This window comes from Monodon monoceros, unplaced genomic scaffold, assembly GCF_005190385.1.
Source record: "Monodon monoceros isolate NGI ecotype Baffin Bay Population unplaced genomic scaffold, NGI_Narwhal_1 Super_Scaffold_15, whole genome shotgun sequence".
Classification (NCBI taxonomy): Eukaryota; Metazoa; Chordata; class Mammalia; order Artiodactyla; family Monodontidae; genus Monodon; species Monodon monoceros.
Window position 1 is genome coordinate 12,501,612 of NW_021703771.1, and position 21,397 is coordinate 12,523,008.

Below are 21,397 nucleotides of genomic sequence, written 5' to 3' on the forward strand. Positions count from 1 at the left end.
CTATATTAGGCAGATCAACGGCCACATGCAGGCAAAGCCTGCAATTGCAGACTCAGAAGTCGTTCAGCACCTAATAAGATGGATGTAATTTAGAGAGTGGGATTGAAGGTGACAACATTGGAAGATGAATTAAAATAAGAGACTTTTTGCTGTGCTTGTTCAGGTGTGATACAGTAAATGTAAAAATTCAGGTACATGTTTAGGGGTTGGAGGACTACAGGTAACTGAAAGTTGGTTAAAAAAACACATTAAAAAATCTTTATTGGAGTATAACTGCTTTACAATGGTTAGTTTCTGCTGTATAACAAAGTGAATCAGCTATACATATACATATATCCCCATATCTCCTCCCTCTCGCGTCTCCCTCCCACCCTCCCTGTCCCACCCCTCTAGGTGGTCACAAAGCACCGAGCTGATCTCCCTGTGCTATGTGGCTGCTTCCCACTAGCTATCTATTTTACATTTGGTAGTGTATATATATCCATGCCACTCTCTCACCTCTCACTTCGTCCCAGCTTAACCTTCCCCCTCCTCGTGTCCTCAAGTCTATTCTCTATGTCTGCGTCTTTATTCCTGTCCTGCCCCTAGGTGCTTCAGAACCTTTTTTATTTTTTTTTAGATTCCATATATATGTTAGAATATGGTATTTGTTTTTCTCTTTCTGACTTACTTCACTCTGTATGACAGTCTCTAGGTTCATCCACCTCACTACAAATAACTCACTTTCGTTTCTTTTTATGGCTGAGTAATATTCCATTGTATATATGTGCCACATCTTCTTTAACCATTCATCAGTTGATGGACACTTAAGTTGCTTCCATGTCCTGGCTATTGTAAATAGAGCTGCAATGAACATTGTCCTGGCTATTGTAAATAGAGCTGCAATGAACACTGTGGTACATGACTCTTTTTGAATTATGGTTTTCTCAGGGTATATGCCCAGTAGTGGGATTGCTGGGTCGTATGGTAGTTCTATTTTTAGTTTTTTGAGGAACCTCCATACTGTTCTCCATAGTGGCTGTATCAATTTACATTCCCACCAAGCGTGCAAGAGGGTACCCTTTTCTCCACATCCTCTCCAGCATTTGTTGTTTGTAGATTTTCTGATGATGCCCATTCTAACTGGTGTGAGGTGATACCTCATTGTAGTTTTGCTTTGCATTTCTCTAGTAATTAGTGATGTTGAGCAACTTTTCACGTGCTTCTTGGCCATCTGTATGTCTTCTTTGGAGAAATGTCTATTTAGGTCTTCTGCCCATTTTTGGATTGGGTTGTTGGTTTTTTTAATATTGAGCTGCATAAGCTGTTTATATATTTTGGAGATTAATCTTTTATCCCTTGATTCATTTGCAAATATTTTCTCCCGTTCTGAGGGTTGTCTTTTCATCTTGTTTGTAGTTCCCTTTGCTGTGCAAAAGCTTTTAAGCTTCATTAGGTCCCATTTGTTTATTTTTGTTTTTATTTCCATTTCTCTAGGAGGTGGGTCAAAAAGAATCTTGCTGTGATTTATGTCATAGAGTGTTCTGCCTATGTTTTCCTCTAAGAGTTTTATGGTGTCTGTCCTTACACTGAGGTCTTTAATCCACTTTGAGTTTATTTTTGTGTATGGTGTTAGGGAGTGTTCTAATTTCATTCTTTTACATGTAGCTGTCCAGTTTTCCCAGCACCACTTATTGAAGAGGCTGTCTTTTCTCCATTGTGTATTCTTGCCTCCTTTATCAAAGATAAGGTGACCATATGTGCGTGGATTTATCTTTGAGCTTTCTATCATGTTCCATTGATCTATATTTCTGTTTCTGTTCCAGAACCATACTCTCTTGATTACTGTAGCTTTGTAGTATAGTCTGAAGTCCAGGAGCCTGATTCCTCCAGCTCCATTTTTCTTTCTCTAGATTGCTTTGGCTATTCGGGGTCTTTTGTGTTTCCATACAAATTGTGAAATCTTTTGTTCTAGTTCTGTGAAAAATGCCATTGGTGGTTTGATAGGGATTGCGTTGAATCTGTAGATTGCTTTGGGTAGTATAGTCATTTTCACAATGTTGATTCTTCCAATGCAAGAACATATCTCTCCATCTGCTGGTATCATCTTTAATTTCTGTCATCAGTGTCTTATAGTTTTCTGCATACAGGTCTTTTGTCTCCTTAGGTAGGTTTATTCCTAGGTATTTTATTCTTTTTGTTGCAGTGGTAAATGGTATTTGTTCCTTATTTTCTCTTTCAGATTTTCCATCATTAGTGTATAGAAATGCAAGCGATTTCTGTGTATTAATTTTGTATCCTGCTACTTTCCAAATTCATTGATTAGCTCTAGTAGTTTTCTGGTAGCATCTTTAGGATTCTCTATGTATAGTATCATGTCATCTGCAAACAGGGACAGCTTTACTTCTTCTTTACCTATTCAGAATCCCTTAATTTCTTTTTCTTTGATTGCTGTGGCTAAAACTTCCAAAACTATGTTGAGTAATAGTGATGAGAGTGCACAACCTTGTCTTGTTCCTGATCTTAGCAGAAATGATTTTGGTTTTTCACCATTGAGAGCAATGTTGGCTGTGAGTTTGTCATATATGGCATTTATTATGTTGAGGTAAGTTACTTCTATGCCTACTTTCTGGAGGGTTTTTATCATAAATGAGTGTTGAATTTTGTTGAAAGCTTTTTCTGCATCTATTGAGATCATATGATTTTTCTCCTTCAATTTGTTAATATGGTTTATCACATTGATTGATTTGCGTATATTGAAGAATCCTTGCATTCCTGGGATAAACCCCACTTGATCATGGTGTATGATCCTTTTAATGTGCTGTTGGATTCTCTTTGCTAGTATTTTCTTGCAGATTTTTGCATCTATGTTCATCAGTGATATTGACCTGTAGTTTTCTTTTTTTGTGGCATCTTTTTCTGGTTTTGGTATCAGGGTGATGGTGGCCTCATAGAATTGGTGTGGGAGTGTTCCTCCCTCTGCTATATTTTGGAAGACTTTGAGAAGGATAGGTGTTAGCTCTTCTCTAAGTGTTTGATAGAATTTGCCTATGAAGCCATCTGGTCCTGGGAAGGAAGATTTTTAATCGCAGTTTCAATTTCAGTGCTTGTGATTGGTCTGTTTATGTTTTCTTTTTCTTCCTGGTTCAGTCTCAGAAGGTTCTGCTTTTCTAAGAATTTTTCCATTTCTTCCAGGTTGTCCATTTTATTGGCATATAGTTGCTTGTAGTAATCACTCATGATCCTTTGTGTTTCTGCAGGGTCAGTTGTTACTACTCCTTTTTCATTTTTAATTCTGTTGATTTGAGTCTTCTCCCTTTTTTTCTTGATGAGTCTGGCTAATGGTTTATCAATTTTGTTTATCTTCTCAAAGAACCAGGTTTTAGTTTTACTGATCTTTGCTATCGTTCCCTTCATTTCTTTTTTATTTATTTCTGCTGTGATCTTTATGGTTTCTTTCCTTCTGCTAACTTTGGGGGGGGTTTGTTCTTTTTTCTCTAACTGCTTTAGGTGTAATGTTAGGTTGTTTATTTGAGATGTTTCTTGTTTCTTGAGGTAGGATTGTATTGCTATAAACTTCCCTCTTCGAACTGCTTTTGCTGCATCCCATAGGTTTTGGGTTTTCATGTTTTCATTATTTGTTTCTAGGTATTTTTTTAGTTTTCCTTTGATTTCTTCAGTGATCTCTTGGTTATTTAGTAGTATATTTTTTAGCCTCCATGTTTTTGTATTTTTTACAGATTTTTTCCTGTAATTGATATCTAGTCTCAGAGCGTTGTGGTTGGAAAAGATACTTGATACAATTTCATTTTTCTTAAATTTACTGAGGCTTGATCTGTGACCCAAGATATGACCTAACCTGGAGAATGTTCCATGAGCGCTTGGGAAGAAAGTGTAATATGCTGAAAAACACATATCTTTTTGAATTCAGTACAGAGGATCTTCTAAAATAGCAAGAAATATCAACTTGTACATACTAAAGATGATATTTGCTCAGTACAGTGCTTGACTTTCAAGGCTGGAAAAGGAGAAGAGGTTTACTTGGTGCCATTATAAGTTTATGGTATGATTAGAGAGGCAAGAGCTCTTGAGATAGTCACTTGTAAAGATACTACATGTGATGTATATAAATTTGTTTTAAGTTATATTTATTCATGTTTATTCATTCGTTGATTAATTCATTAATTTCTTTATTCCACAGAAACTTAATTTCTGGAGTGGTGATGAAAATAACAGAAGAAATAGAATTTATATTCCTATGGAGTGGGGGCGGGGACAGACAATAGCAAGTAAACCTATAAGCAAGAAAAATTCCGAGAGTGTTAAAAGCTGTGGAGATGCTAAACCAGGTTGAAGTGATGTAGTGTCTGGGGATGGGGTAGGGCTGCCGACTTAGACTGTGTTGTCAGTGAGACCTCGTGAGAAGGAGAGGAGATGGAGCTGACTCCTGAAGGAGCAGGGTCATCCAAGTGGCCCCGAGGCAGGAAGTAGCATGTGTACTTAGTTAGCAGAAAGTGGATGGCATGGCTGGGGAGCAGAGTGAGGAATAGAGGCGGGGGAGGAGGCCTGAGGCACGGCAGGAGCACAGGTTATGTGGGGCTTGTTCCAGTGGGTGGGACTTTAAGGAGAGTGGAATCCTTTGGTAGGTATTGAGCAGGAGTTTGAAGCTTTTTGCCCTGGCTGCTGTGTGGAGAACATAAATGGGAGGAGAGGCAGGGCTGCTGGGTAGAATCCAACGCTGCAGTCCATAAGGCAGGTGCCACTGTCTTAGGATAAGGCAGGAAGCAGACAGCTAGGCTATATGAGGCTCTCCAATTACAAAAGAGAAAATTCTGTGGTAAAGGTGAACCCTGAAAAGGGAGTGGCATCCCAGCTGAACTCTGAAAGGTTCAACATGAATTAAACATGAACGTGTAGAGAGGAAGGAGAAAGGCTTTTCTAGGAGGTTGGAAGGCAGGGGTGGAGATGGCACGAAGGGGGCACAGCCCACTCCCCTGCTCTCCTAAGAAAGCAGAACAAACATGAATTGATCTAAGGTCATGTTCCTGACACTGGAATCACTTGGGGAGTTTTAAAAAATATTAATATCTGGTCCGCAGCCCTGGAGATTCTGATGTCCTTGGCATGGGGTGTGGTCTAGCATGCACGTCACTGTAATGTCCAGCAAGGTTGAAAACCACTGCTGTAGGGTCAGTGTAGCTTCTTAGACACAGGCGGGAGGCTTTGAGCCCAGCAAAAAACTAACGAAGCGGGCTGAGTGCGTGATTTGGGAGCAGAGCACAGCAGTGTTTTTGAAGTTTTCTCAATTATGGGACTCCTCTGAGATGTTCTTGTAAAACTCAGGGTCCTAGAGTCCTCCCACGGAAACTGATTACCGTACCTAGGAAGGCCTATGTTTAGTGTGTTCCCTTTATGGTTGTGGAAACATTGAACTGGGTAAAAGATCTCAGTGCTTTTGTTTTCTGATAAAGAGAGTGAAGAGGACACATCTGGTGGAAATGAATGTCAATTTCAGTTGTCTAGCAGGAAGGCTAGGGGACCAAGCCAGCTTCAAGGTGCCATCTCAGCAGTGTACTCTGTGAGCAGGGGGAGCCCTGAGGCCAAGAGCTGAAGTCAAAGCAGTGCTTTCAGCGGTTTGGTGGAAGACAAATTCAGGCAAATTCTCTTGGAAGAGGCTTGGTCAAAGAGAGATTGAAGGTGTGTGGGATCTCAACAGGAAAGGTAACGGGTGAGATGGTAGAGAGCTATGTGGTTTGGCATCCACAGTATTAGGAGGCCAGTGAATGTGGTATATTGCTGACTTCAGTCATTTTATTATTTTTGCCAGTTCCCCGTGGTATTCATAACACCCACACACTGATGAGTGGAAGTTATGCCAGTAGAGTCATCAGTTCACTTGATAGTGAGTTGTCTTTTCATAGTTTTCATGTTATTCTATGGGGCTGTGATACTGGCATCAGTAGAAGTACCCACCATCTCTCAGCCTCACACTTCCCATTTGTTAGGAATTAGGACTCTGCATTTTCCCTATACTGCACGTCTCTGACCCCTAAATGATTGCATCCAAGGAGAAGGCACTTCTTATCAGCTCCTAATTTTATCCCAGTAATTCTTTTCTTTAGAGAAATTCTCTTGTACATTTAATCAGCCCCTTTTTATTCACTAGCTGTCAGTTACAAACGAAGTGAGGATGACAGAGAGGGATAAGGTCTGAGCCCTGCTGAGTCTATTGGGAACAAAATCGTATCACGTATTGTACCCAGGGAGACTCTGTGGTCCAGAGATTGATACTGATGTTCAGAGGAGAGAGAAGGTGATTCTTTTGCCTTAGAGAACTAGGTCTCTTAAATGTCTTTTTGGAGGAAGTTGCTGACCCTGAAGGATGGGTAGGATTTAGAAAGCTATTGATACTAGAGTAGTTCAGGCAAGAAGGAACAGTGTAAATTAGGGACACAAGAATCTACTACTGGCAAATGGTTTAATTTGACTAGGGCATGTGGGGCATGAAGAGGTATTCTGGAAAATAAGATGAAAAACCAGGTTGGAGCCTATTAAGAAGAGGTGTGACAGCCAGTGGGAAACGTACTTTATTCTATAGGCAGTAAGGGGCCCTTGGAGATTTTCCAGCAGGAGAATAGAAGAGAAACCAACATTTATTGGGTGTGTGCTCTGCACATGCCAAGCAGTATTCTTTCCGAAAGTGATTCCTCTAGGTGACCTGAGGGATAATATTATTCAGGCAGTGTAATTGGGCTGCGTGTTTAGAATTGTTTGGGGAGGGAAGAGATTGAAGATGGGAACATCATTGTCATAGCCCACGTCTCACATGTAATTATTTTGGCATAGAAATAAAGAGGTGATATAAAAAGATTTTTATTTACTGAGTAATATTTATTGGACTCTTACTCAGTATTCCAGGCTCTGGGCTATGGCAGTAAACCAGGCAGTCCAAGACTCTCATAGAGCCCACATTCTTGTGGGTGAGACAGATTTTACCAGCAAGAAATGATCAGGCAGTGACAAGGAGATTCAGAGAATGAAAACAGGGAGATGTGACAGAGGCTAATCTGGTGACATCTTTAGACTGAGTGGTCAGGGAAGGCCTCCCTGAAGAAGTGACTTTAAACAGACACTTGAATGATAAGGAGGAACCAGCCTTGAGAAAATTAGGAATGGGTTGTGGGGAGAGCAACCGAGGCAGAGCGAATGTTCAGCATAAATGCCCTAAAAGGGGAACCAATTTAGTGATTCTGAGGAGCAGAAGGGTGAGGGAGGGTCATGTTATTTGTCAGTGGAGTGTAAAGGAGGGGTCAAGGAAGAAGTCAGAGTTGACTCTTGGGGTTCAAACATTGGAGACTGGAAAGTCGTAGCACCATTGTTTGGAAGCTGGACCAAGTGTAGGTGAAGGTGATGATTTGTTTTGGACATTTGTGGTTTAATGTTGAGAGGACAGGTCACATCAAGATACCTAGGGGCTTGAGCTTGGGAGGGGAGTAGGATTGGAGATAGAGGTTTGGGAATCATCTGCCCAAAGGAATTCTTTGAGGCTGTAGGAAAGGTGGGGATGTCTAGGAAGTTAGAACAGGGGGGGAAAGCCAAAGGCACAGCCATGAGGATGGTTTACTTTGGGAACTAGAGGATGACTTGGGAGAAAGAGTATCGGGATAACCAGGAAAGTCCAGAGTTTGAGCATCGAAGGCAGGAGGAATCATACTGTCATATGGTCCTGAACCAGCCAGGCACACAAATACACTGTTTTGTTTTGTGACTCTCATGCAGCGAAGACAGTCCAGCTAAGACAGTTATTTCATTAGTTTATAATTTCATGCATTTGATATTACTGCCTGTCTTGGTGTATTCAAATTTAGACTTGTAATGCAGGCTTCGAGAGAGGGATTAAACAAAACTGCAGCCTTTTCTTGGTCAGAATTTCTTAAACATGCTTTGTCATATGCTAAAATATACCCTTCCAGAGGCAGAAGTCAAACAGTTCCTTTAAACTGAAAATTGTCTATTAGAAGATGAATTCATTTTAAAATAGCTTTTCCAAATTGGCCACCAGGTAGTGTAAACATTACTTTTAAGTTGTTCAATGTACAAGTGAGTGATTATTATTAAATTTAGAGATTGGTTCAAAATGGCAGAGTAGAAGGACGTGTGCTTAGTCCCTCTTGCAAGACCACTGACATCACAACTAACTGCTGAACAATCATCAACAGGAAGACACTGGAACACCAGAAAAGATACCCCACATCCAAAGGCAAGGGAGAAGCTGCAGTGAGGCGGTAGGAGGGGCGCAATCACAATGAAATCAAATCTGATAACCGCTGGGTGGGCGACTCACAGACTGGAGAACACGTATACCACAGAAGTCCACCCACTGGAGTGAAGGTTCTGAGCCCCATATCAGGCTTCCCAACCTGGGGTTCCAGCAACAGGAGGAGGAAATCCCAGAGAATCAGACTTTGAAGGCTAGGGAGATTTGATTGCAGGACTTCGACAGGACTGGGGGAAACAGGGACTCCACTCTTAGAGGGCACACACAAAGTAGTGTGCACATCGGGACCCAGAGGAAGGAGCAGTAACCCCATAGGAGACTGAACCAGACCTACCTGCTAGTGTTGGAGGGTCTCCTGCAGAGGTGGGGGGCTGCTGTGGCTCACCATAGGGACAAGGACACTGCCAGTAGAAGTTCTGGGAGATACTCCTCGGCTTGAGCCCTCCTGGAGTCCGCCACTAGCCCCACCAAAGAGCCTGTAGGCTCCAGTGCAGGGTTGCCTCAGGCCAAACAACCAACAGGGAGGGAACTCAGCCCCACCCATCAGCAGACAAGCGGATTGAAGTTTTACTGAGATCTGCCCACCAGAGCAACACCCAGCTCTACCCACCACCAGTCCCTCCCATCAGGAAACTTGCACAAGCCTCTTAGATAGCCTCATCCACCAGAGGGCAGATAGCAGAAGCAAGAAGAGCTACAATCCTGCAGCCTGTTGAATGAAAATCACATTCACAGAAAGACCAGATGAAAAGGCAGAGGACTATGTACCAGATGAAGGAACAAGATAAAACCCCAGAAAAACGACTAAATGAAGTGGAGGTAGGCAACCTTCCAGAAAAAGAATTCAGAGTAATGATAGTGAAGATGATCCAGGACGTCAGAAAAAGAATGGAGGCAAAGATTGAGAAGATGCAAGGACATTTAACAAAGACGTAGAAGAATTAAAGAACAAACAAACAGATGAAAAATACAATAACTGAAATGAAAAATACACTAGAAGGAATCAATAGCAGAATAACTGAGACAGAGGAACAAATAAGTGACTTGGAAGACAGAATGGTGGAAATCACTGCTGCAAAGTAGAATAAAGGAAAAAGAATGAAAAGAAATGAAGACAGCTTAAGAGACCTCTGGGACAACATTAAATTTACCAACATTTGCATTTTAGGGGTCCCAGAAGGAGAAGAAAGAGAGAAAGGAACTGAGAAAATATTTGAAGAGCTTATAGTCGAAAACTTCCCTAACATGGGAAAGGAAATAGCCACCCAAGGCCAGGAAGCGCACAGAGCCCCAGGCAGGATAAACCCAAGGACAAACATGCCAAGACACATAGTAATCAAATTGACAAAAATTAAAGACAAAGAAAAATTATTAAAAGCAACAAGGGAAAAATGACAAATGATATACAGTAGAACTCCCATAACGATAACAGCTGATTTCTCAGCAGAAACTCTACAAGCCAGGAGTGGCACGATATATTTAAAGTGATGAAAGGGAATAACCTACAACCAAGATTACTCTACCCAGAAAGGATCTCATTCAGATTCGACAGAGAAATCAAAAGCTCTACAGACAAGCAAAAGCTAAGAGAATTCAGCACCACCAAACTATCTCTACAACAAATGCTAAGGGAACTTCTCTAAGTGGGAAACAAAAGGGAAGAAAAGGACCTAAAACAAACCCCAAACATTTAAGAAAATGGTAATAGGAGCATACATATCGATAATTACCTTAAATGTGAGTGGATTATATGCTCCAACCAAAAGACATAGGCTCACTAAATGGATACAAAAACAAGACCCGTATGTGTGCTGTCTACAAGAGACCCACTTCAGACGTAGGGATACATACAGACTGAATGTGAGGGGATGGAAAAAGATATTCCATGCAAATTCAAATCAAAAGAAAGCTGGAGTAGCAATACTCATATCAGATAAAGTAGACTTTAAAATAAAGAATGTTATGAGACAAGGAAGGACACTACATAATGATCAAGGGATCAATCCAAAAAGAAGATATAACAATTATAAATATATATGCACCCAGTATAGGAGCACCTCAATACATAAGGCAACTGCTAACAGCTATAAAAGAGGAAATGGCCAGTAATACAATAATAGTGGGGGACTTTAACACCTCACTTACACCAATGGACAGCTCATCCAGACAGAAAATTAATAAGGAAACACAAGCTTTACATAGCACGATAGACCAGATAGATTTAATTGATATTTATAGGACACTCCATCCAAAAACAGCAGGTTACACTTTCTTCTCAAGTGCACATGGAACATTCTCCAGGATAGATCACATCTTGGGTCACATTATCAAGCCTCGGTAAATTTAAGAAAATTGAGAGAGAAGTCCTCCTGCCTGACTGCTTCTGAGCTGGGATGTCTGTATTTTCCTGCCTTTGGACTCAATCTGAACTGAAACCTTGGCTCTTCTTGGGTCTGGAACCTGCTGAATTTCAGACGGGAACTCACACCTCAGCTCTCCTGGGGCTCCAGCTTGCTGAATGCAGATCTAGGAATTTCTCAGTTTCCATAATCATGTGAGCCAATTCCTCATAATAAATTTACTTCTCTGTCTCTCTTTCTACCCTATTGGTTCTGTTTCTCTGGAGGGTCCTGATTTGCACACGTGCAGAAGGTAGAACCAACATAATGTGGCATTGCAGTGTGTGTGTAGGATAGGAAAAAGAGGGGGATGAGGCTGGTTCCTCTCCCCAGGCCTGGTGACTGGAGGCATAGTCCTGCTGTCAGCTGACATAGATAGCACATAGGAGAAACATTAATTGTGTTGTGTGTGTGTGCGAGTGTGAAGATGACTTGTTCAGTTTTATAAACATAGAGTTCATGGGGTTTGCAAGGTGTAAAGATGCATTTTAAACAGCTGGTTCTTTTATAAATGAAGTAGGAACTGTGGAAATGGATGAGAAAAGGCATGAAAGTTGATGTGGGTGTGAATATTTTGCGGGGGGCAGCAGAATATATATTTACTGTTCAAGGGTGAGCATTTCTAGGGCAGGATGTGTGGCAAGAGGGCACTGGCTCTGTTTTGTTAAGTATGCTTGCGATCCACTCTGAAATGGTAAGTGGATTAAAGTGGAATTTAACAACTGCAAGAAAATGGAAGAGTTAAGGGTCCAGTAAAGTGGAATAGAAGGTCTGTGGGATCCAGTGTATGGGAGAGACTGTAGAATATTTTAGGCAGAATGTAGTTTTAATTGCTATCTTATTTCATGTACTTTTGTATATGGTTTCACACTTCAGCATAATTTAGATTCTTGACATCTATAATCATTTAACAATAATAGATAATATTTGCATTTCATATGTACTGGACTGTCCTTGATCAGTTTGTGTGTGTGTGTAGTTTATTATCTCTTTTAAATCTAATAACACATGTGTTAATTAGATCATATCCAGTGACTTGGAGGGAAATTACAGTCCTCAGTCCCTTCAGCCCAATAACAAGTTAAGAAAGAAGCATCATTTGACTTCTGCTTTACCTTAATCCCTCCTGGAACAACAGGAATTACAAAAAGTTGCAGGAGCATGGCTTCATTTTCTCTCCTCTCCTTTGTTAGCCATGCTTGGCGATTTATGTTGAGAAAAGTCATCCAAGCAAATGAGTGAAATCTGATTGTGGTTATGTAAGATTCATTTAAAGAGACAGGGATCCTTTTCTGTTTCCATGCTCTGTGTTACCCAAATAAGGGTGGATATTTAAAAATCTTGTTTTATGAATAAATATTTCATTTATGACTATTGCAAGATTATAACCTGTTAATATATTCAGTATCACTGAAAATGTTTAATCCTCTCTAGGAAAGCTTTTTCCCCCTGTTTGTCTTTTTCATTTTATAAGAATATATACAATAGGAACATTTGCCCACTATTATTTACTTTATTTAGTAGGCAGTGAGGGGTTTCCACCCTGAAAGTGTTGGTTTCCAGTGCTAATGCTGTTTGCATTTCTACACAGTTTCATCACTGAGGACAAATAGAAGAGGAAATTAATTGGTTATTGGTTACCAGAAGTAGTAAATACTATAAAAAGTAAATTATTGGCTTTTTGTTAGCAAGTACTCTGAGACATTATCAGTTATTATTGGAATAACCATATTCTTTCTGTCTTTCTATCTGTTCTGTTTGATTTATCTGTGTATGTAATTGTCGCAGTTTGGTGTAAAATCGCGGTGCACCGTGAATATTGAGGGATGAGAGGAGGTCTGTCTCAGCCAGCAGCAGGTTGTCGCCCTAAGCATTTCCCCTGATAAGGTGTCTTCTACAGATGATAACATTACTCAGTGAGGGGACCACAAAGATGACAAGAGACAGGACTTCTGCCATTCAAGAGCCCAGAAACAAGTGGATAACATATAGAAATTGATGGGGGCTTCCCTGGTGGCACAGTGGTTAAGAATCCGCCTGCCAGTGCAGGAGACATGGGTTCGAGCCCTGGTCTGGGAAGATCCCACATGCCATGGAGCAACTAAGCCTATGCGCCACAACTACTGAGCCTGCACTCTAGAGCCTGTGAGCCACAACTGCTGAGCCCGCGTGCCACAACTACTGAAGCCCGCGTGCCCAGAGCCCGTGCTCCACAACAAGAGAAGCCACCGCAATGAGAAGCCCGCGCACCACAACGAAGAGTAGTCCCTGCTCACCACAACTAGAGAAAGCCCGTGTGCAGCAATGAAGGAAGACCCAATGCAGCCAAAAATAAGTAAATAAATAAATTTATTAAAAAAAAAAAAGAAATTGATGAATGCCATAGTGGAAATGTACAGAAGCTGGTATGGAAACACACAGACCTCTTTGCCGTGGTTGGAAGGCCTTGAAACAGGAGGCTTGGTTTTCCTTGCTCACTGTGTGGCTTTTCTCAGGCCTCTTCATCAAGTTGAGCCTGTGTTTTATGTCCTTATTGGTAAATTAGGGATAACAGCACACTTTCCAGGGTTCCTCTGAACAATTGAATTATTCCCTGGAGCTACTTTGTAAAGTGAAACGTGAATATAGATTCTTTTCTTCGATTTGGTAGCATGACTTTAGTAATTGTCATCCTCAGCATATGGCCTTATCACTCTGCTCTGAGGACACAGAAACAAACCAGAGAGGAAGAATGGTACTCGGTTTTGTGTACTCCTATCACCAGAGCCCATGCGTCTAGAACTACTCCCTTCAAATTTGCACCTGTGAGCACCTGGAGATGAGATGGCATGATCATTACTTGCCCAAAGGCACGCCAGTGAGGAGTGAGTGAGAAGCAGAAACAAGAAAGCAGCTTTTGCTTCCCAACTTAGTTGTTGGGAGAATTCATTTTATGAGTCTTCCCTGAAATCATCACCTGTGAAGTTCAGCTTACTTTGCTGGAAAATTGAGCAGGTTAATAAAATATTTAAACTTATGTTCACTTTCTTAGTGGAGAACCTTTTTGAATTTTGTGAAAGAAATATGTCATCTACCTGAATAATTACCGTAGTACCCCCTGTTTTACTTGTGTGAAGTGTGAGATGGATGTCTTGAGAAGTGATTTCAAATGTTTTTCCTTTGCTCCTACGAAAAAGGAAATGTCTGTTGGCTTCAAAGGAACATGTTGTCTGCCTGTTTTAATATAGAAACAGCCACGTGTCGTTAAACATGTTGCTGACAGTTCACTGCTCTGGGCACCACCACATTTGGGGATTGGCTGCATCACCTCCCTAACTTGGAGTACAGATACTGTAGTGATAATTCCCAAGCACACACTTGCACACTTGTAGTGGTCATAGTAGACACTTGTTAAATGAATGCATGCTAAATTACAGCTTAATCCTCTGCTTCTGCCTCATCAGCTTCTCATTTTACTGAAGGAAAAAAGAGCAGTAAATTAGATAGATTTCCAGTTTATGCTGGGGCAGGGAGAGGATGCTGCTTTTGCCATTGTTTTTATGTCCTGTTCAACTAGTGTCCCCCGTCTCCAAAATAAAAAAAAAATTTTAAAGACTTGGATGAGATCTCCTTTCACTTCCTATGTGCCAGGGGTATTTTTACATCCCTGTACATTCTCATCCTATTTCCTTCAGCCTGGGGGTGGGTGGGTGTGGGGAAACTCCTTCCTCATCAGTAAGTGCAACCCATCCACTGGTCCTCGACTCAGTCTCCTTCCGCCTGCTCCCGAGTCCCGCCCCACCTATTTTCTCTCCTGCCTCCAGCTTTTGCCTCTCCAGCTTTTTTCTTCATAATCTATAGTTGCTCATGTTTCTCCCAGTGTGTCCGGCCATGTTTGCCTGCAGTTACTCTCTGTGTTAAGCTGTCCCGACCCAGGTCCTCAGAAGCCTTCGCCACTCTTCACTGTCTTTGTGACTTTCCCCATCACGCTTCAGTCTGCTCACTGTGGCTTCTGCCCACCGCCCCGACTGACCGAAGCTGCTTTGGACTTGATCGCTGGTGATTTTCTAGCTGGTAATTCCGACGTGTTTTTTTAGCTCTGCATTTTATTGGACTTCCCTCCTGCATGTAATTCTCCTTGAAACTATTCCCTAGCCTTTCATGACACTGTTGTTTTTATTCTGCTTGTACCTCTTTAACTGTTTCTTCTCTGTCTCCCTGGTGATTGTCTTTTCTGTACTCAGCCCTCAGATTGATACTTCTCAGGGTCCCTCTTGGAGCCTCTGCTCTGGCCACTGCTCATCCCCTCCCCAAGTGATCATTACCATTTTCATTCTTCCACATCCCACCTGCACACTGATGGCTCCTAAAATGTAGTTTCAGTCTAGACCTTTTCCCCATCCTTTGGCTCGTGTCGCCAGTTTCCAGGTGAATATCTTCACCTAGATTTCCTCTGGTTGCTTCGAAGTTTACATGGCCAAGACTAGCTTCTCTTTGTTTCTCCTAAGCCATTTTTCTGTTTGTATTTTTACTGATCACTTGGTAGCACCATCGTCCACCCAGTCACCTAATTCAGAATCACGGGATGCATTTATTCCTACTCTACTCTGATGCCTGTCAGTCAGTCAGCTGGCTTCCCTTTGTGTTTCCTTTCCAGTCTTCCACTGTAACTGCTTGTTTCATTTCTCTCATCACTTGATATCAGGACTGATAGGAGTGACTGAACTGATCTTTCAGTGTCTCACTGGGTCCTTCTCCAGTGTGCCCTTCACAAAGCCCATAGAGTGATCTGTGAAATGAAAATGCGACCATTTCACTTTCCTACGTTATACTGTTTATTGCCCCATTCTGCTTCCACTGCTGACGTCAGTATTTCTCAGATGTGGTTGCATAGATGTATGCATGTGCTGTAGAACATTCAGTGAGAATTTTGTGTGTACGTTTTACTGATAATCATTTTACAAACAACAGCCTTTTTGTGTTTACGATGGCATCTCTGTCACAAAATGACCCGAAGTTACTAAGTTAAGCCTGAACTGCAGTATGTCTCAGCTGATGTCGGAAAATTCTGGTGGTTATATATATAGTTTCAAGGATCTGTGACATACACACACACACACACACACACACACATATATATACATAGATATAGACAGATATACTTAATAATTATAAATAAGTACACATACATATATACATTGTTTATATATTTATTTTTATATATTAGGTATATGTGTGGGTATATAGATAATTTTTCCAACTTACACTCACTCTACACTCTACATATAAATTCTGAGGTCCTTAATATCTCTTTTAAGATCTTTTGTGACCGGCCTCTACATATTTCTCCAACTTAATATCTTGCCTTATATTTTCTGTAAAAGGAACATGAAACTACTGGTGGGTCCTTATATATACAGTGCTTTTCTTTTCCTTCTTAAGTTGTGCTTTTGTGCATACCCTTTGGTAGATGGAATTCTCTTCTCTTCCTCCATTCCCCCAACTTTTTAACTTGGAATTCTTGCTTATGTGTTATAAATTAGTTCTACCATCACTTCTTCCAGGAGGCACTGATCTAACTGGGGTGGGCTGTTCAGTGTTCCTCCTATTTTCATAGTGCCCTGAGCATATCTCTATCTTACATACACCTGTTGTTTTGCAGATACCTGTTGGAATCTATACCAGACAGTGACCTCCTTCAGGTTTCGTGGTCTCTCCTCTGTATCTTTCAAGCATGGCCTTGACTGGGAGATAGTGACTTGACAAAACATGGGTGAATCATCTGTGCTTTCTACCAGATAAAGACCTTGTCTGCAGTCAGTCTAAGCAATTTCATTCACAGTTTCTCCTCTATCAATTTTTATACTACTGCTTTTCAAATGTTTAATACATATTTCATGCTTCATTTAGTATTTTAAGTTAGAAAAATCAATGTTTAGTTTTTATATGAAGAAATGTTAGGGACTTCCCTGGTGGCCCAATGGTTAAGACTGTGCTTCCAAAGCAGGGGATGCAGGTTCGATCCCTGGTCAGGGAACTAAGATCCCACATGCTGTGCGGTGCAGCAAAAAAAAAAAAAAAAAAGATACAGAAAGATAACACTTCTGTTCCTTTCTATTTCAGGAGGTCCATCTTCCCAGTTGCAGGCTCAGGAACCTAGAAGTTCTGAAAACACTTCGACTCTGCTGGAAGATTCTGGGTGCGTTTTATCAAATGATCAGAGAACTGAACCTTCAGAGATGACCGAGCATCCTGGGGAGAGCTGCATCTCCACCCCCTTCCCACCACTGTCCATTGTGAACAGACCTTGTGCTCCTCTGGAAAAGCCTCTGTCTTCTCACATGCAGTTCTTGCAACATCTGCTTGGACTGAAGACCTTGACCGAGTCAGAGAGTCTGAAAACAGACTTAAGCCACTTTGAAAACGCCTCTTCCACAGTATCCGATTCTGTTTTTCAGTTGCTGGATGGCTTGATCACTTTTTACCGAGAACCCAAACTTCCTTGTTCAAGCTTCTGGATCGAAGCTGTGGATACTTTAGCTAGACTGATCGGTGATCGTAACTTATCTAATCATATTCTTAAAAAGTGTTCCAAGAAGTTGGAAGAATTCGAGAAGACCCTGCTACAGGTTATTTTAAGCAACAACCGTATCAATCGGGTAAGTAATACATCTTTTCTATGTATGAAATACCATGTCAGTAGTTTGGGCAAGCACGCCCACTGGGTAGTGCCTGTTGTGGTCCCTTGGCCTCGTGGCTCAGTCTCCATCTGGACCTTGTTTTGCAGCCGTGTGGAGTTCTGACCCAGCAACATCTGCCTGGGTCCTCACGACCCAGCTATGGCCTCTGATGCCACGGCTTTGTTCTCTCCATAGATGCCTATGCTTTCAAGTTTATGCTTCTCCACTTTGAGTTACCTTCCCTGTGTTTTTATTGGTATCTTTGGATACTTCTCTTTTTTTTTGTTAATTTATTTATTTTTGGCTGTGTTGGGTCTTTGTTGCTGCGCGCAGGCTTTCTCTAGTTGCGGCGAGTGGGGGCTATTCTTCGTTGCAGTGTGTGGGCTTCTCATTGCCATGGCTTCTCTCGTTGTGGAGCATGGGCTCTAGGCACGCGGGCTTCGGTAGTTGTGGCACGCGGGCTCAGTAGTTGTGGCTCACGGGCTCTAGAGCGCAGGCTCAGTAGTTGTGGCACGTGGGCTTAGTTGCTCCGCAGCATGTGGGATCTTCCCAGAGCAGGGATCGAACCCGTGTCCCCTGCATTGGCAGGCGGATTCTCAACCACTGCACCACCAAGGAAGCCCTGGATGCTTCTCTTTTGTTTTCCCCTGCCTACATTTACTTCCTATTGCTCAAAAAGTCTCAATGCTTTTCAGAACACCACTTATACTTATGGTTTTCCAATCTGTAACGTCTGTGACCATTAAATTCCTCAGGATGGATTACCTGTACTGTATTGAGTTTGTTCTTTCTCTGGCATTGACTAGCAGATGCCTGAAGGTCAGAGACTGTTTTTCTCTTCTGTTAGAATTTCCCTTGTAAGTGGCATAATACCCCATGGACCCACTGCAGATGTGGGTTAATAGAATACATTGGCTGAGGAACAGATACTATATGGCATTGTTTTGGTTTTTGTTTTTCTTATTTACTTAACATGGCTTAGAAAAGTTGACTCAGGGATTCTTTTCTTACAGGTGACATTGAGGTAACCTGAAGTTGTTTTGTTGTTTGGCTCTTGAGACATAATGGAGAGTTTCTTTTTGGTATTACTTTCTGTCTTCTTCACTATCTTATCCTTTGGGATGGTTGTAAATGCCTTCATATTTTAATCTTTTTTAATTGACTACTAAAAATATCAGAGGAGACCAAAAGGTCCATTTAACTTATTTACTACATTTCATTGGGTAAAGGTTCACAAGGTTGTTGGACCTTGTTTTTTCTGATACCTCTCTGTCTCATGTTTGTTCCCAGTGTCATTATCTAATGCTCAGAGTTTTTGTACAATATCGGCTTTACCTGAATTTTCAAAACTCTGACAAAATTGAACTAATAAGCTAATTTGTTGCACGTCCATCTGTTCTTTCCTTCTCTATTAAGGTATGATTTGATCACTATTATAGAAAACTTTACAATTAAGCTTTTGGCATTTTTGAAAGATACTGAATTTTCTATCTAGGAAACTGAAAATTTTTTCTACCTCATATGGTCAATCAGAAATTAAATATCAGATTTTCCATGGTATCTATCTGCGTTATATAATCAGCTCCTTAGCCATCAATAAATACCTCGAATACTTAATATTCCTAAATCTGTTTTTTTGCATATGTTTGCTCTCTTCTTTTAAAACTACTTTAAACAGGTTTTGTGTGACTTGGAGCCTTCGAGATACTAGCATTCATATTCCTTATCAGTTACCAGATGATGCAAATATTTTTTCAGTCTAGTCTTTCTCTCACTGAAGGATTGGCCAACACAAGAGTAGAGTTGGGAACTGTATGTATAGAAGAAACTTGTGATGGTACAGGTGGGTCTGAAGTGTATTTTCATACCATTTATCATGGTACAAGCCATTGTTGAATAGTTGGTCAGCAGTGGAAGAATGAGTGAATGAGAGGCTTTGTTGTTTAGCCAATATCTAATTGTTGTCTTGGTCCTGTGTCTATCTGGGAAGGTTAAGCTGTCCTCTGCTTGCAATTACCTCTACTTTTCTTGGAGAGGTCATTGTTGCCATTTAGAGAAAGTAGGATCATAAAATTGCTCACTGCATTCACAGTTAGGATGATGGTTCATAAATAAGTTTTAATGACTTTATCTCTGGGGATTTTTCTTCTCCCCAGCAAAAGCATCTTAGACTAAATCATTCAAACTTTTGTCGTTATTACTACCATCATTACTATTATTACCATTGTCATCTTGTTCCAGATATGTTCACAAAACTTCTTTAGTAGAAAAATTGACTAACAATTACTCTTTATAAATGCTTTTCTGTGTTTTTTTTAGCTTTCCTTGAGTAATAAACAAAATCTCAAGAAAGAATATATTCTGACACGAAATATAGGATAGCTCCTACTATTATATTTTTTATTGATACTATTCTTGATTTATTAAAACAAAATATCCTAGTTTAGGGGGAAAAAGTACTTCTTTTGCAAAACCTTGTTTCCATAGATTGGAAGTGTTTAATTAAATTATACTGGTTAAAAACGTGAGCCCTGCTGTTGATTTCATTAAAGTGAAACTGTGTTTGTGCAATGTGATAGGAAAAGGTGTGGTATGAATACTTTAATATTCTGACTGAGGGATTTCATGTATCTATAATTCATGTACAGTCAGGTTTTAAATAAAATCTAAACGTTCAACAACATGTTCTCAACACATTCAGTAGTAAAATTATTCTGACCATAACTTAGTCTTTCTTTAATGATACCAATAAGAACTTGGTATCTTTCAAAATCTTGAGATCATCATGATGAATATCAGTTATATTAGAGCTGCATATACATATATATATATAGTGTATATATATATATGCATATGTTCAAGAAATAGGAGATTGAAATGAGATATCTTAGAAATTATTTTGAGTAATTCTCTGATATTAGCTTGGTTGAAATTATTAATAAGTTTAGGGGAAAGTATATGATTTCTGATTTTTTTAGATTTGGATAAATCCTATTTATTTTTGTGCTTTTTTTTAAGGAGCTTTATATTATGTTTATTTAATAACAAATTTTTTAGGAATTGTTATCTTAGTTCCATGTCTGTATTATATTTTTAGGATAATCATTAGGTGTAGGACTTGAAGGTATAATCTATAGTGTGACATTTGACAGGCATGGAAGATATATATCTTGAAACCAGATGGCTTCCAGGGGTCTGCAATGGGCCTGTTCTAGGGGTCCTGGGATGCAATGGTGACTTAACTTGGGTTGAACTGTCTTCTACTTACAGGCTCCAGTATGGCACCTTCCTCATTCCTCTGGGTACTTGCTTGGGGTCAGGAAGGTTTCCCTTTGAGTTATTTAATGCCCTTTGTTTGACTGACAAACTGACCTTTCCTATACTTCCAGACTTCGACATGTGTTTATTTCTATGATTAGAAACAGCATGAGCTAATTCTAGCATTGTATGGCCACCTATTTCTACTATCATGGAAGTTTAACACTAGAATGCTTATAGTTCTATTTAGATTTTGCAGTGGTATCTTCGTCTTAAATTTTCATTTGTTTTAAAGAGATGGGAATGATTATATTAAGTTAAATATCAAAACCTATAGTTATCATTGAGCTTTTTAGATATTTAGCATACACTGCTAAATCTTAGAGACATAATAGTGAGTTACTTAGAACACATATTCTTCAGATTTCTTATTTTTTTAAACCATAAAACAACTCTCAGATGTATTAGTTGTGAAATTGAAGAAAAAACTGATTATCAAATAGACATTAAATTAGAATCTTTTGTATGTATGGTAAGCAGAATAATCACATCCTAATCCCTGGAGCTTGTGAATATGTTACCTTCCATGACAGCAGGTGGGTGGGATTTCAGGTTGCTTATCAGCTGACCTTGGGATGAGGTTTTCCTGGATTACCCACCTTGGGCCCAGTACACACAAGCGTGCTTGTAAGTGAAAGAGGGTGGCAGGAGAGTCAGTGTCCAAATCAGAGAGAATTTTGAAGATGCTATGCTGCTTGCTGTAGAGAGGGAGGAGGGGGCCGAGAGCCAAGAAATGCAGGCTGGAGAAGGCAGGGAAATGGGCT

The 21,397-nt window shown here is 40.4% G+C and overlaps 1 protein-coding gene across 1 annotated transcript in view; it reads left to right on the forward strand.

The window, feature by feature from the left end:
• The window catches only part of MEI4 (meiotic double-stranded break formation protein 4), a 198,503-nt gene that overhangs the window by 23,421 nt on the left and 153,685 nt on the right, over positions 1-21,397 (forward strand). The window contains exon 2 of the mRNA XM_029224287.1: positions 16,759-17,294. Coding sequence (XP_029080120.1) covers positions 16,759-17,294 — 536 coding nt within the window. The remainder of the gene's footprint in view (positions 1-16,758; positions 17,295-21,397) is intronic.